The sequence below is a fragment of the Fistularia commersonii genome, chromosome 29, assembly GCF_037954325.1.
Source record: "Fistularia commersonii isolate RoL2024-O1a breed Wild chromosome 29, RoL_Fcom_v1.0, whole genome shotgun sequence".
NCBI lineage: Eukaryota > Metazoa > Chordata > Actinopteri > Syngnathiformes > Fistulariidae > Fistularia > Fistularia commersonii.
This window is the reverse complement of record NC_141312.1, coordinates 5,308,476-5,322,220: the sequence shown is the minus strand read 5'-3', so window position 1 is coordinate 5,322,220 and position 13,745 is coordinate 5,308,476. Positions and strand designations below refer to the sequence as shown.

Here is a 13,745-nt window from a genome sequence, read left to right as displayed (position 1 = left end):
TTACTGCGACAATCCAGAATCGAAGCCTGCACAAAGATATCTGAAAGATGGATTTTTTTTTTTGCGTTGTTCACTACGGGTTTCAAAGAAAGCTGTTGTCTTTAGAGAACACCAAGTATGAATCTCTCTTCATGTTCTCTCTGTTCTCCGCCCAATAGCTGCTGAACATGTCGCGGGAGCTGACAGACCTGAAGACCAGCCTGCAGGCGGCGGAGGCGGCGGTAGCCAGCGATCTGGAGCACAAACACTTGGCTCACACTCACGCGCACGCCTCCCAGGTGGCCACCATGGTGGTGCCAAGATTCCCCAGCTCGGAGGCAGCCGTGAAGGCCATTCTGGAGTGCCTTAAAAACCACGAGTTCACCAAAGCTGTCCGATACATCCAGGAGTGCAGGTGGGTGACAAACAAAGCTGATCACTAAGTATGGGTTGACCGTTGAACCCGTCAAAAACGTGTCCATCTCATTTTCAGGAGGCAGTGGCCCCATGGTGTCTTTGGTGGCAGCTCAGAGAACGAGGTCCAGACGCTGCTCAACGTGTACTTCCGCCACCAGACGCTGGGCCAGACCGGCACCATCGCTTTGGTTGGTTCCCGCCAGGACCTCAGCATGATCTGCTCCAAGCTGCTGGAGCTCAACGGGGAGATCCGCGACATGATCCGCCGCGCCCAGGGTTACCGGGTCGTCACATCCTACCTCCCCGACTCCAGCGCCTCCGGGACCAGCCTCTGACAGGACCTCAGGAGCCCCCCGCCCCCTCCCTCCCCTCTATTACCTCCATCGCTGCGGCAGCCGCCGATGCTCCCGAAACCATTTGCACATCCTCCGCTGCAGCTGAATCACCTGCCGTCGCACCCGGCTCTCACAGAGGAGGCCCCGCATCACCGTACGTGGCCACTGCCTCCGCCTGTGAGCCCGCTGCCCCAGGTGCACCGCTCAAGACGGGTATCTGGCTACAGCCCTGTGTAACCCGGCAACCCAACCCACGTTTAGAAGAAGACCCCCATGTCTCTCTGCCTCCTTTGCCTTCATCACTTTTAGATTCTGGTACTTTATTGGCTGATTTCCCCAGCCCCCCTGACCTTTTCTCATTACGTAGCTGCTCAAACACACCCGGGCGGATAGATTTCACTCTACCGCGTGCAAAAAAACGAGGGAGGAGTTATTTCAGTGGGAACACCAGTGTTCATTATCCTTTTAGAGGACATTCGCTACACAATTCTCCTCTGTTGCACTCACACAGCGGCCAACAGAAGTCACCCCTCGCATCCAACACACTCCTGACTGTTGCCTCGGAACCCATCTTGCTCACGCACCCTGACCCGTCGCACGGTCCCACCCAGGGATCCCACCTCCCGCATTTTCCCCTGTCTCCGTGCAAGCATTTGAAACCTCCCCCTGTTTTACGTCCACTTCATGATGCTGTTTTGACCCGTGAACCCGCACCATTGTCACCCCTCCCTCCCCCTCCTCCTCCTCCTCCTCCTCCACCGCCCCCGCCCTGTCCCACTGGCCCAGTTGAGGCTGCAGCTTGGGGTTGCTGTTGTTCCCTCAGTGGCGCAGCATCCCCCCTGTCACGCTACCTGGGGAAGGTGGGACACGCCGCCCTGCCCCTGCTAAAAGCAGGGGGTCTCCTGAAGACAGAACCGTCAGATGTCCAGACATGAGTCTTTTTCCTTGCTGGAGGACCTGGGACTCAGACATCTCTGTGAAGCCAAACACGTGAAACCAACTGACCTTCAGATCTCAGTGTCTGAAAAAAAAAAGCAGCTGAACCACCGGCGATACCTGAACGTTTTGTACTGAGAGTGCGTCATCCGTCATATGATGGGATGTCTCAGTGGCGATCCCACTGGAAAATGCAGAATACTTCCTGCGTATTAAGAAGTGCTCCGTGTGACTCTGCTCGGGGCACTCACATGACTAAATGCGTTAAAAAAAAATACACTTAAAAAAGACTTGCTTCTAGTATGAATTCTGCTTGATGCTCAGCGATCGGCGTTTGAGATGAAGCTGAAGGCTTTAGCTTGGATTTCTAACTCGCCTCCCGGAGGAATTCGAGACCTGATGGAACTTGATCGACTGTTGCTGCCTACTTCAGGGAAGACGTCATCAGCTGGTACCATCACCAGAGACAGTAAGGAAACTACCGGAGACACCGTTACATCACTGGTAGTGTTTCGCTATTGCACTAAATGGTGTTATGTTGGGTTTTTTTTTTTTGTTTTTTTTTTTTGTAAATGTTACATAAAGGAGGTTAATGTTACCGTTCAATTGTTGTAAGAGAAAAGTGTCACTTTTGTCGAAAACAAAAGCCAAAAGCTGGATATACTTTACTCTACTGTGGTGTCTACTGTTTGGAGGCCTCCTTTGCAGGAACATTGTGCAATGCATGACCCGGCTGAATGCTTTCTACTGTACTCGCAGCGTTTTGCTCCCTAGAAGTCAAGACTGACTGATACTGACTGACAAAGAGCGGACCCAGAGTATCTGTGATTCCTCATGCTGCCCCTTTCTCTGTCTATACTCTTTGTCCGTGAACAAGCTTGTCCCTTGACTACTGTTGTAAACATCGATGATCACCCTGTTACTTGTGCAGCCCTTACACTCCTCTGTGGCTAGTTGCAGCACCATTTGTGAAGGTACGCGCCGTATTATTTCTCACTGTCCTACACTGTAACGCGCTCACACGCAGAGAGGCCGGTGCACGTACACGCCAGTCTGTCTCTTTACTGTTAATAGTTACTCGCACACAACCATTGTAGCTTGTGTGTAATTTGTAGTCACCTTACATATAAGGGAAATGCTGACATTCAGCATTCAGCAATGTTCGAAGGAAGACCTGCGCTACTACTGACGTCAGACACATCAGCCCCTCTTTGTGACACACCTTTCACTGTACAAATACCTTTTTTCCTCTATTTATACCTGTTCAGCGAAAAATCACTCATTGACTCAGCTTTTATATCGATGTTCTCCCAAATCAACCTGCCATGCATGCATCTTCTGCATACCGTATGAGTGGTCGGAGTATTTATTAAGTCGTTTTATCTGAAAGATATGTTTGTATGAGGTACTAAAGGGAGCTTGGAGCTCATGCAGGTATGTTTTGTGTTTGTGTGTGGGAGAACATGTGTGCATGCCAAACGAGAAATTGCACATTTTTAAAGCTTTTTTTTTTTAGATGAAAAATTGTAGTTTGTTTTTTTGTCACCTTGTAAATACTTTTACAGCCTTTGTGAAGTTGTTTTTGAGTTGGTGCCCTGTTCAAGTTGGTGTCAAAGTAAAGGACATATCAAACTTTTTCTTCCCTTGCACATCCTTTAACATTTGAATATAGACTGTATGGCTAGTCTTTGGGGCTCTGCGATACAACGGATAGAATCATTGCAATGTTTTTCCTGTACCGAGGCTCCTACCCCACGCCATAACCGTTCTGTGCTTGCACTCAGAAAAAGCTGAGCAGAGAGGAGTCGAGCCACTGAACATGTTTGAGGGAATCACGGTAGCCAACTGCTGTGCCGCCATAGAAAGTCAAGAACTTAAGGAAGGGAACCTTCATATTTAAGTTGAAAATTTCAGTCTAATCTAAAGCGATCATGACCCATGTATTGCATGTGCAAGCTCAATTTGTTCCTTTGTAAACTACAGATTTCAGAATCTGATTTAACGTTGAAAATGTCAGATACTTGAGCTCAAGAGTGCCCCGATTCCTGTTTAAGAATAGCATTGAGATTTTTTTTGTTTTTTTAAACAAAATGCTACTTTAAAATGCTGCTAACTGCTAACACTGCTAACAGCTAAGACAATTTATATTTCATTATATTTCTTATTCTTCCTCCTTTCCACTATTATCTATTACTGTTATGTTTTTACTTGAAACTCTGGCACAACAATTTCCTTCGGGATTAATAAAGTTGTTCTCATCTCATCTCAAAATAGGCCCAAATTAAGTCACTTTTGTAACTTCTTGGATTTAAAAAAAAAAACTAAAGGTTTAGTAATTCTACTGAAGAAACCAATTTCAGAGATTAGCAAGAGGCTACAAAGCGGTCAGTATTTCCAGTAAGTTAATCTGAAGCACTGTAGCCTGTTTCCCCAGTCATATGCACATGTGCTAATTTTTAATTTTATTAACGACGGATTCAGGCGGCCCTTGCCAGAGCAGGCCAGTGTGCCCCCACCTCATCCCAGACAAATTGATCAGATCCTTGTGCTTTTTAAATGCAGTTTTTTTTATAAACTTTTCATCTTACAAAAACCATAAGCACCAGGAAAGATGGGACAAAGACAGAGCCTTGGGGTGGGGGGTGGGGTTCATCTGCAGAATGATAGGGCAGTGAATCTCATCAAGTCCATAACTGGAGGCGACTCTTGACATTTACAGGCGGCTTGGTCAGCCGGCCTTCGATGACAAGGGCGATCAGATCAGCGCGACGAGTGGCCGTGTCCGCGTCAGCTCAGAGGATGTATTTGAAGCTGTAGGTGGCGTCGCAGGAGAGCCTCATGCCTTTACAGCGGCAGCACAGGTCCTGGCGGTGAGGCCTTTTCATGTTGATGTGCCTCTGTTTCTTCTCACAGCTGCAGCAGGTCTGAGAACAACCCTGAGACGGGCCGGCAGAAAACCAAAAACGAGGACCATGACTGAGCTGGAAAAAAAAAACACTTAAGAGCAGATTTTAACAAAAAATGGATGTCAACAGAATAGACTTTGCATGTTCTGTTAGTTGAACTGGCAGGATTACGAGCTTCATCCACGCACAAAGGCGGAGCCCAAACCTTGCAGAGGATGGACTCCACTCTGTAGGGATTAAATCCCACCTGACACTTCCGACAGAGCTGCTTGTAGTACACCTGAAATGAAAGTGACTTTATGAATGAGATCCAGCCAGTGGGCGCCGGCCGCAGACAGATCAGTACCTTACTGGTTCCTGAGATGCACCACACATAAGCACTCTCCCAACGGATGTTGCACTTTTTGCAGTGGAAAAAGCCATACCTCTGCTCCAGGAACTGTTGGAGAGCCATTCACATTTAGGATGATCACTCCTGCACACACACATCTCATGGTTCTAGTCTGAATTTACCCCCCCAAATTAAAATGATGTTTACTTCCGGGTTTGCCAACAGGTTGGAGAAAGAAAAAAAAAGTAACCTGAAAGTTGGCGCTTTTATATGACCGATGAAAAGTTGACTTGAGGTCGTGATCCGCGTCATCCTCAGCATCCCTCTCAGACTCCTCAGCCCGGGATTCGTCCTCCTCATCCTCATCCTCCTCTTCCTCCTCGCTCGCCCCTCCGTCGGGGAACTTCCTCGGGGGGAGCCTGCGGTCGAACACGGGAGAGTACACGGACACGGGCCTTACGAAGCGCAGACCGCCGCCGCTGCTGCTGCTGCTGCTGACGGGCGGCGTGTTCTGCGGGGACCTCCCGCCTCGCTTCACCGCATCCGGGCTCCTCCTCGACGAGTCAGCACGGTCGCCGTCCGCGCACACGGAGAGCGTCTTGGGCCCCAGCGAGCACTGCACGATCTTGTCCACCTTGGCGTTGACCTGCACGCCGCACTCCCTGGTGACGGCTCTGCGGGGCGCGGCGGGCATCCCTGCGTGCACCTGGGACAGGATGGCCTTGCAGAGTTCCAGGTAGTTGAGACTTTGCGGGGTCGCGAACCGGCCCTCCGCCTTCCCCGGGCCGCAGACGGGGTTACCGCAGCCGTTGTACGGCGGGACCGTGGACAGGAACCCCTCCATCCTGGAGCCGCCCCTGGCTCGCCACCCCCCCCGCGTGATTTATCGGCTCCGTGACGAGCTTTGGCCCCACGCTGATTGTTTAATTGCGTGCAGCTTCGTGCGCGGATTTGCACGTCACGCACGACATGCACTGCCCGGTTTCCACGCTGCAAAATAAGCCAGGCATCACATTAAAGATCAAAAGGATTTAAAAGATTACAGTAACATTTTGCAAGTTTATTTATTGAATCCCAGTGTATTTGGAAGTTTTGTTATGCAATAGTTCTGTTTTAAAAAGAACCTCAAATATGCCCGCATTGCACCGTAAAACCCGCACGTCAAGTCCACGCACTTTGGAGTTCCGAATCACACGCTGTGTCAGAGCGCCCCCGTCAGGCCGGGCTCGGCACAGACACGGGCAGACAAAGGAGGTGTTTTGAGTACAATCTGATTCGGATTGGATTTATTTTTATTTTTTCCTCTCCTTTAATCCGGTGTAGATTATTCACAGGCACGCACACACACACACACGAAGCAGCCCGGATATGAGTGTGATGATGTGAATGAGCGTATGGAGGAGGAGGAAGAGAATAACGTTGAACGCCCGAAGTGACATCATTCAAAACAGAACCTTTCAGAAACAGAACTATTCAAAAACAGAACGCAATTCCCGTTTCACGCGAAGGATTAAGTAGAAAAGCTATCTTTTATAAACACAGTATAGGGATGCGGAGGTAAGACTACAAAAATGTCACTGTGGTAAACTTAAAAGATGCAAGGTGAGCATCTATTAGTGATGAAAATCGCTCGAAGGATTTTGTGTTCGTTATTAATAGTTCAAATTACCTGCTCTCCCGAGTGTAAATGCAACAATAAAGTTTAATTGCGGTCTTATTTATCGGTCCTGTCATTACCCTGCAGAGCATCCGAACACATTATTAGCTTGTAGCACATACTAATATGCATGTAGCAAGGAGAAGCATTTCCACACAGCGAACTTGTGTGAATGGATATCTAATAATCAATCAGTGAAATGTAATAATGTCTGTGACGGGAGAGGAGGGGTATCGCGATCGTCGCCTCCCGGTCCACGGGCCGCGGATTTGCGTGGACCCGCTCCATAGGTGGCGCCACTTACTCAGTGATGAATTGTACACACGGGTAGTGAAGCTACACATATTGGCGCCATTTTGGAGCTAGGAGGGGGAAGAGAGCTGCAGAGGAGGACGCGATTGATCACAATTCACCATAACAGGTAAGGAATTGCATTATCGAGTAAGTTACTTTCACGGGGATTCGGCGGCATTTTTAGGCGCCGCTGCCAAAAATGACACGGGATGCGTCCACGGTGGAGCTTCCCCCCCTCCCCCGGTTGTGCTACTCTTCTTAGGCGGAGCGCAGCCCGCCTCGCTCGCTTGTGTTCTCGGCAGCCGTGTCCGATTCACCGCGCTGGTTGACTCGGTCCGGTGGCGCAAAAAAAATCCTAGCTAGTCACACCGTTCACCCCACGTACAAGTTCGCCAGGTTTCCCCGTCCCAGCGGCGTGAGCGGACCGGCGGCTCCAAGTTGTCGCCGAAGCGAGGGGCGGCTTCGGCGGCTCACGGTGATGTTTTGTTCGGTGCAACGTTACTATCCGTCCGCCCTCTGTCACTGAGATTGCTGCCGTCGCTGCTAACAGCGCTAGCCGTGGCTAACGCTAGCTAGCCTCGGCACGAGCGAGACCTTACACACACACACACACACACATACATACACACTCACAAGCTAGCTTGTCAGGAAGCTAACGGCGGCTAAGCGGGCTAGCCGCGGTCACCGTTCCAGCACCCGGGCTGTCGGGCTCCGCTCCCGTCCCCGGCCTTGACAAGCCCCCGGATCACAACAATACCAGCCCGGTTTTTCCTCACCATAACATTAATCTAATTCACCCGGGAGCCCCCCCGGAGAGAAATCTCATCCCCGCTCCGACCCCAGTCCTGACGGGCTAGTTGTGCTTGTCTTTGCCGCACAGAATATATCTTGTGTTTTATTTAGGCGCCTCGGTCTTATAACTGCGATATTTCCTTTATGTACGGTGAGCGTCCTAAAGTTGTATATTTTCTTCTTGCTGGGAGGGCAACAGTGAGGCAACACCAAAACCTTGTTTGCCTCTCGGTAAGCAAACAAGGGAAAACCCTCATTGATGTGTCCTGGCTATGGACACTGTGAAGGTTGGCTTCTGGATACCTGAGGAGATGGAAAGGTGTTTCCATCAATATAGGCTCTGATCGGTGGCTGTCAAGGTAGGAGGGTTCTCTGGAATTCTACCTGCTAGGCCACAAAATACAGGTCTGCTCTCGATTCTAGTACCTCTTTTTATATACTACTCTTGGAAAATAAGTGAAATCTTGCAGAAGTGTTGAGACGGATCTTGTGTTTTGATGTACGCCGGCGCTGCTGGATGCAGCTCGGGGCCGAAGTTGCATCGTCATGTATATTAAGCTTTTTACAGTTGGCAATTCGTAAAACACACACACACACACACACAAAACACGGTTTCATTAATAACAACTCCACCGCAGCCCTGACCCGGAGTGTTTGCGGCTTGATTACACTCGCAGAGCTTCACTTTTTCCTGACTGAGGTGGGGGGGGGAAACCCAAAATGACAACTTTGCTCCTACTGAATGGCTACAAAGGAGGGGAAATGCACGCACTAAATAACCCCCCAAAAAAAGGGCCAACACGTTTTGGCAGTTTTCCCCTTTTCGATGAAACGGCACGTCTCCTCTTGCAGTGTTGCATCGTCTCGACCGTGTCTCTTTCCCATTCCCTGTGCTGTGGTTTCTGGTTGACCTTCTCCCGGATTACATTCCGACTCCATTCAGAAAAACTTGTCTACTTAGTTTAATCTTAGGAAAACTCCGCTCTTTGCCAGTGCTTCCCAGCTTCGTCTCCCTTACATTGTTTTTGTGCAAGTGCCCGTATCGAGGTCACCGGGTTCACCGGCCAGCTGGTGTCCAGCCCTCTCTCGCACTCTGCCCGTGCCTACTCTCCTTCTTGATCACCCACGGTGTTAAACACAATAATGGCTGTGTCAAGGTTCAGTCTCGATCAGGAGTCCTCATATTTCCCCCGGCAGCTGTTTCACAGGGCCGTAGCATGGGGAGCAAGAAAAAAAAAAGAAAGAAAACGTGAAAAGAGAAACGGCTCTGTTGAGTTAATGATGGTGTTTGACAGTAATAAAGCAGTAATGAGGCCAGGAGCTGCGCACGTTTAGGAGCTGTAGCGGCAGATAAGGCTGGGGCTTCGTGATTTGATTTCCTGTCGTCGCTTTTTTTAAAGTTGCATACTCCCTGGCTGGTTGCATGAGATTGACTCCACAGGTTGGGGGGGGGGGGAACGCCCGCTCTGATCCACTGCCGGAGCCGGGATATTGTCATAGTGATAGATGGAGGAAGATGGACTCTTCCTGGGCAGTAGCTCCGGGACGGAAAACAAGGTCAGAATCACGCAGTTTGGCAGCAGGCCGGTGCCCAGTGTGAACATTTGGCCCTGTTATGAGCTGCTTAGAGTGTGTATGTGTGTGCCTGTATCTGAAAGATAAAGAACACCAGCAGAAAGTTGTTTTGACTCCAAACTCCATTTAAGGCATTTTCAATGAAACCGCAAGGGTACTTTTCCAGGCTTTTCACCTGCCGATCCACACTTGTCTGATAACGAGTAATTCGTCCGCCTTTTTAAAAATGAAACTTGGACTTCAAGTAGCTCTAAATAGAGCAGTCGTTTCTGCAGAGGAGTTATCGGTACGCGTTTAAAAAAATGTTTTCACGTGAGACAGTTCATTCCCGAACAGAGGGACACAGTGTGGAGAAGTTACGTTTCATCTACATTTTTCTAACGCAACCCGCTGACGTTTGAAGACACCTGCATCCGCGCAGACGTCTGGCTTTTCTCAAGTACGACGGCACCGAACGCCATTCCTCCTGCGCCGCCCTGAAATCTTCAAACAAATAACAGATTAAACAAACAAAAAAAAAAAAACGCAATTGAAAAGTAATGAGTCTTTTCAGTAATCTTAGCTATGCAATTTAATATTATCCACAGACTCTGCTGTGGACAACTTCAGGGAAACCTTGGAGGAACTACTTTACCTTTGAATTGTCAAAGTCTGGGTTCAATTGAGTTACCAGGCGGTGATTTTCAGCCCGTAATTTCTTTCGGGCTTTTTCTTAATCACTCTGTCGGCACCCGATATGCCCCACGATTAGTGTCATTCATGCAGATATTACAAGTTATTTTAAATTGTGATGTGTAACAGTTACAGGGTAATGTCAGTCAGTGTTCTTCCCCCGCAACGCTTCTGGCAAATAGAAATTAGAGGCGAGGTGAGAAATAGAAGAAATACAGCATAGCCTTGCATTATTGAAGCGAGACATGAATGACAATTGTCAGTCTTTTATTGCTTTTTAATGTTGCGTAATAAACGCCGCCCTTTTGGTGCTCCTCAAAGATATGCAACATTTATGACTTCATGGTTTTAATGGTGGGCCAGCCGTCTGCTTCTGAAATGTATTGTGCAACAGTTACAAAAGTGAGGAAGATTAACTTGAGAACTTTGTCTTACTTTTGTCGACCAGATGGTTAGTTTTCCTTTCAGAACATGCGGACAACTCAAACTATGACAAGGCTTTCTGCAAACATTATATAAATGAAATGTTTGTTTTCTTCACCACAGCCTCATTTTTATCCTTGGAAAATTAACATTAGTATCTTAACTTTTTACAGTTTTAGACACTCACCTGTGCCTCGAAGACTTCGCTCATGGCCAGTTCGTCAGCCGAAGGGTCAGAGATGAAGGATCGTACTGTAATTCATGATGACACGATGCCCCCGTTGTCCGTATTGACTCGAGGGCTTTCCCGAGACCCCCGGCTATCATTTGTCACGCGTTCATCTGGGGGGCCACATGTTAACACTGTCCCGAGTGTCCAGTCAGTCCGGAGTCCGCCGTGATGGTCAGTGTGCCGTGTTATCGATTTAGTATGGCTGTCTGTTGTCCATGTCACACATTTCATACCAGACTTTGTCCACTGGGCAGAAGAAACCCTTCTATTATGTCCAAGCACCTCATCTTGTCATTGGTAGAGCGCTCAGAGTTCAGATTCGTCGCCCTCCCTGTGTTGAATTCACTCGGAAAACAAAAGTAGTATTCAAAAAAGATGCTGTCGTCGAGGCTGTTTGGTACTGACACCACAAGATGCGCAATTGTGTTTCAAGACATAAAATGTGTCTTCCTGTCTTCACATGACAGAGTCGTCATATGACACGACCTAAAATTCCACTCACAAAATGGAATCTGAAAACCATATTGTCACCCCGACTGACTAAAAGTTATAAGGGTTTACGATAGCCTGGCGTACGTGGCGGAGAACACAATGACATTTTTACTGAAATCTTGCACATATCGATCCTTGCAGGTTTTCTCAGATCATCCCGTGTTGAAAATGTGAAATGCATCTGCTGCAAGTGAATCCTCGATGTTGGAACAGAGCATCTGGACACGAGTATAAATTAGATCCTGTCACATGTCTGGATCCTAACTGGCTATTAACCTGCTATTCAGATGTCACATACTAAAACCCAGTTGTGATGTTTTGAACAGACACGGAGGCATTTACATTTTACCTCCATTTCTGGGTTTGTCTGCGAAGCTCGATCAACCGAGCCCCTTGCAGAATTAACCTAGAAGCAAATTATCTGCAAAAGCACTGAGTGACAACTGACCATGCCCTTGAACCTAAACCAAGCAGTCTAGGTTCAAGGCTAAACTGAGAGCATTGACCTCCCAGGATATTGAGACAGACGTGCATGCTGTACCCCACGGACACGCCGACCCCGTGAACAGCCACAAGTAAATTCGACGCGAGAATATCAGACCGCGGTTCCTTTCCATGAATGTAAAGACCCAATTACGATCTGGCAGCCGAGGTAGTTGCATTACATTTAATATTTGAGTTATCCTTTCTGGTTCAAGACATCTGCGTGATTTTCGAGTGTTGGGTATAGTTTATTAGTCTTAACTCTGAATGTACAGGGCTTAGAGCTGCTTCATTGCAGAAATACTGAATGGCAATTATGCGTGTAATAATCCAGTGTGAGCCGCACTGAATGTCGGCAACAACAACCTTAAATGAAGTTTCTTATGAACTGGTGTCAGAGTTCCTGACTTGGGAGGTTTTGAACATGGAGTTTCAGCTGCAGGACAGAAAATATCTATCAATTTAACAGCTTTGGCAGAATGCCTTTTTGAAAATCAGTCCAACTCATCGATCCAGATTCAAACATGAGCTATTATTTCAAAGCTGAAGCGGCGTCACTGATTTTTAGCTACACGAGCGCAGAGTTTCTTGTTCGTCCAAAGTGAGACACACTGGAGAGGAGAAGCTATGAGACAAAAGTGGAGTTTGTTAACATCACAGAAACCCCAGAAGCAAGGGAGGCAAATATCTGCATTAAAATTAAAAAGTCAGAGCACACCCTAGGCCAGACAAATGGAATTTGTTGTGAGTTTTTTTTCTTTTTCAGTGGTGACCCGCCAAAAGTAATAAATGAATTTAAAACACATTCTTTCCACAAGTTCACCAGACCAAGAGCATCCCACTGCTGGGTCGTGAACACGGGGCTTATTTTAACCGTTTCTCTCGACGATGCACCTGAAAGCGTCTTCATAGTGAAACTGTGCGCTCTACAGTGTAAGAAATGCAACGTGAAAGTCGTGCCAGATTGAGGGGCCGGTCAGCTTGACGTGACGCCCTGCTGACGCCGGCTGTATCCTGGGTCCGCTCTGCAAAACTAAAACGGTACCTTTCAGTGCAAGGGCTTCGTTGTCTCCTCCGGCAGCTCCGGCTGTAATACTGCCAGGAATGTAGAGAATCATGTCAACAATATCAGCATGTATTGTGTTTTCATACTTCATATGAAAAGACGTGCCGATATTTCCAATATGATATATTGGTTGCAATAATCTGTGGGAACACGATGTTTTATGCGTGTCAGGGTTGATGCGGATTTTTCCTGGTAAAGGTGTACATGGTGACGATCGTTCTTTTCTGGCTGTGTGGGTCCTGACAGGACTAGTCATAATAATGTCAACTCTGCTACAGGAGTGTCAATTTCTCCATAATTTGGTAGAGAAATGTGAGAAATGTGAATATATTGGTGTCAGTGGGAGGTAAACTCTCTCCATATTGGATGTCATCAGAAAATCCCAAAACAGCTCATCCACAGACACTGTATGCTGGAGGACTGGCCTTCGCACAAGTTCGGAAAGATATTTAATTCTAAAGATATTTGAATCTGATAATTTGGACCTATTGCTTAAATGTGATATAATTTGTGTGATTTTGGAGGGAATGATAATTTTTACGCCGCAGGCCTTGGTTTCTCCGCTGGATACTCAGTCCTCAGCCCAGCTTCGTACCTCACCGGGAGCGTTGCAGCGGCGGTTCATTGGCACAGATTTGCTGATTTCATTGTTTTGTTTTCCCTTGAGTTATGCGCTTCTCTCATGGATGAGAAGCTTTATGTATTCAAATTGGTTCTCCCCTCGTCTATTTTGAATGCAGATTATTTCTTTAATTTCCTGCTTTGTAGAGCTGCACTTCACAGACTTATTGCACTTCACCCACTTTTCCAACCGAAAAGATCAGTCCTGGGTGACGTTTTCGGAGACACTGCTGAAGTTCGCTGTTGCATTTTGGGTGATTTCACAAACATTCAGCTGTAGAGCCCTGATTGCCTCCATCGAAAACTGTTTGTCATCAAACATATTATGATATTGTGGGTTTTTTTTTTTTCTGTTTTTTTTTTAAAAAAAAGAACCTCTTTAAACTCGAGGATAGCGTTCTAGTTTTGGCAAAAAGTAATGGTACTTGGGTATATTTTGAATAGTAAGTGTTGAAGGTAATCTGATATGATGTAATGCATTGATGTAATGCAATGTGCTCCTCAATAGACGGATGCAGAATGTTGCAGAGGCCG

General features: G+C 47.5%; 3 protein-coding genes across 11 annotated transcripts in view; 2 read left to right on the top strand and 1 right to left on the bottom strand.

Moving 5' to 3' along the window:
- The window catches only part of fryb (furry homolog b (Drosophila)), a 42,496-nt gene extending 41,517 nt beyond the window's left edge, over nt 1-979 (top strand). For all 7 annotated transcript variants that reach the window (XM_086176706.1, XM_086176705.1, XM_086176703.1 and 4 more), the window contains 2 exons: nt 159-394; nt 473-979. In XM_086176706.1, coding sequence (XP_086032832.1) covers nt 159-394; nt 473-731 — 495 coding nt within the window. In that variant the 3' untranslated portion in view covers nt 732-979. The remainder of the gene's footprint in view (nt 1-158; nt 395-472) is intronic.
- Nucleotides 980-4,299: 3,320 nt separating this feature from the next.
- On the bottom strand, nt 4,300-5,846 carry zar1l (zygote arrest 1-like). 3 transcript variants are annotated; one of them, XM_086177138.1, is made up of 4 exons: nt 5,155-5,846; nt 4,920-5,012; nt 4,779-4,853; nt 4,300-4,603 (listed from the first exon to the last, which is right to left on the bottom strand). In XM_086177138.1, exons 1-4 carry the CDS (start codon nt 5,746-5,748, stop codon nt 4,460-4,462), a joined length of 906 nt encoding a protein of 301 aa, XP_086033264.1. In that variant the 5' UTR covers nt 5,749-5,846; the 3' UTR covers nt 4,300-4,459. The 3 variants fall into 3 exon arrangements, with proteins under 3 accessions (XP_086033264.1, XP_086033262.1, XP_086033263.1); XM_086177136.1 differs by having other exon boundaries at nt 4,458-4,603; nt 4,779-5,012; XM_086177137.1 differs by having other exon boundaries at nt 4,458-4,853.
- Nucleotides 5,847-6,898: 1,052 nt separating this feature from the next.
- Nucleotides 6,899-13,745, top strand: part of pds5b (PDS5 cohesin associated factor B) — a 33,377-nt gene continuing 26,530 nt past the window's right edge. The window contains exon 1 of the mRNA XM_086176702.1: nt 6,899-6,982. The gene's annotated coding sequence lies outside the window, so the exon portion shown is untranslated. The remainder of the gene's footprint in view (nt 6,983-13,745) is intronic.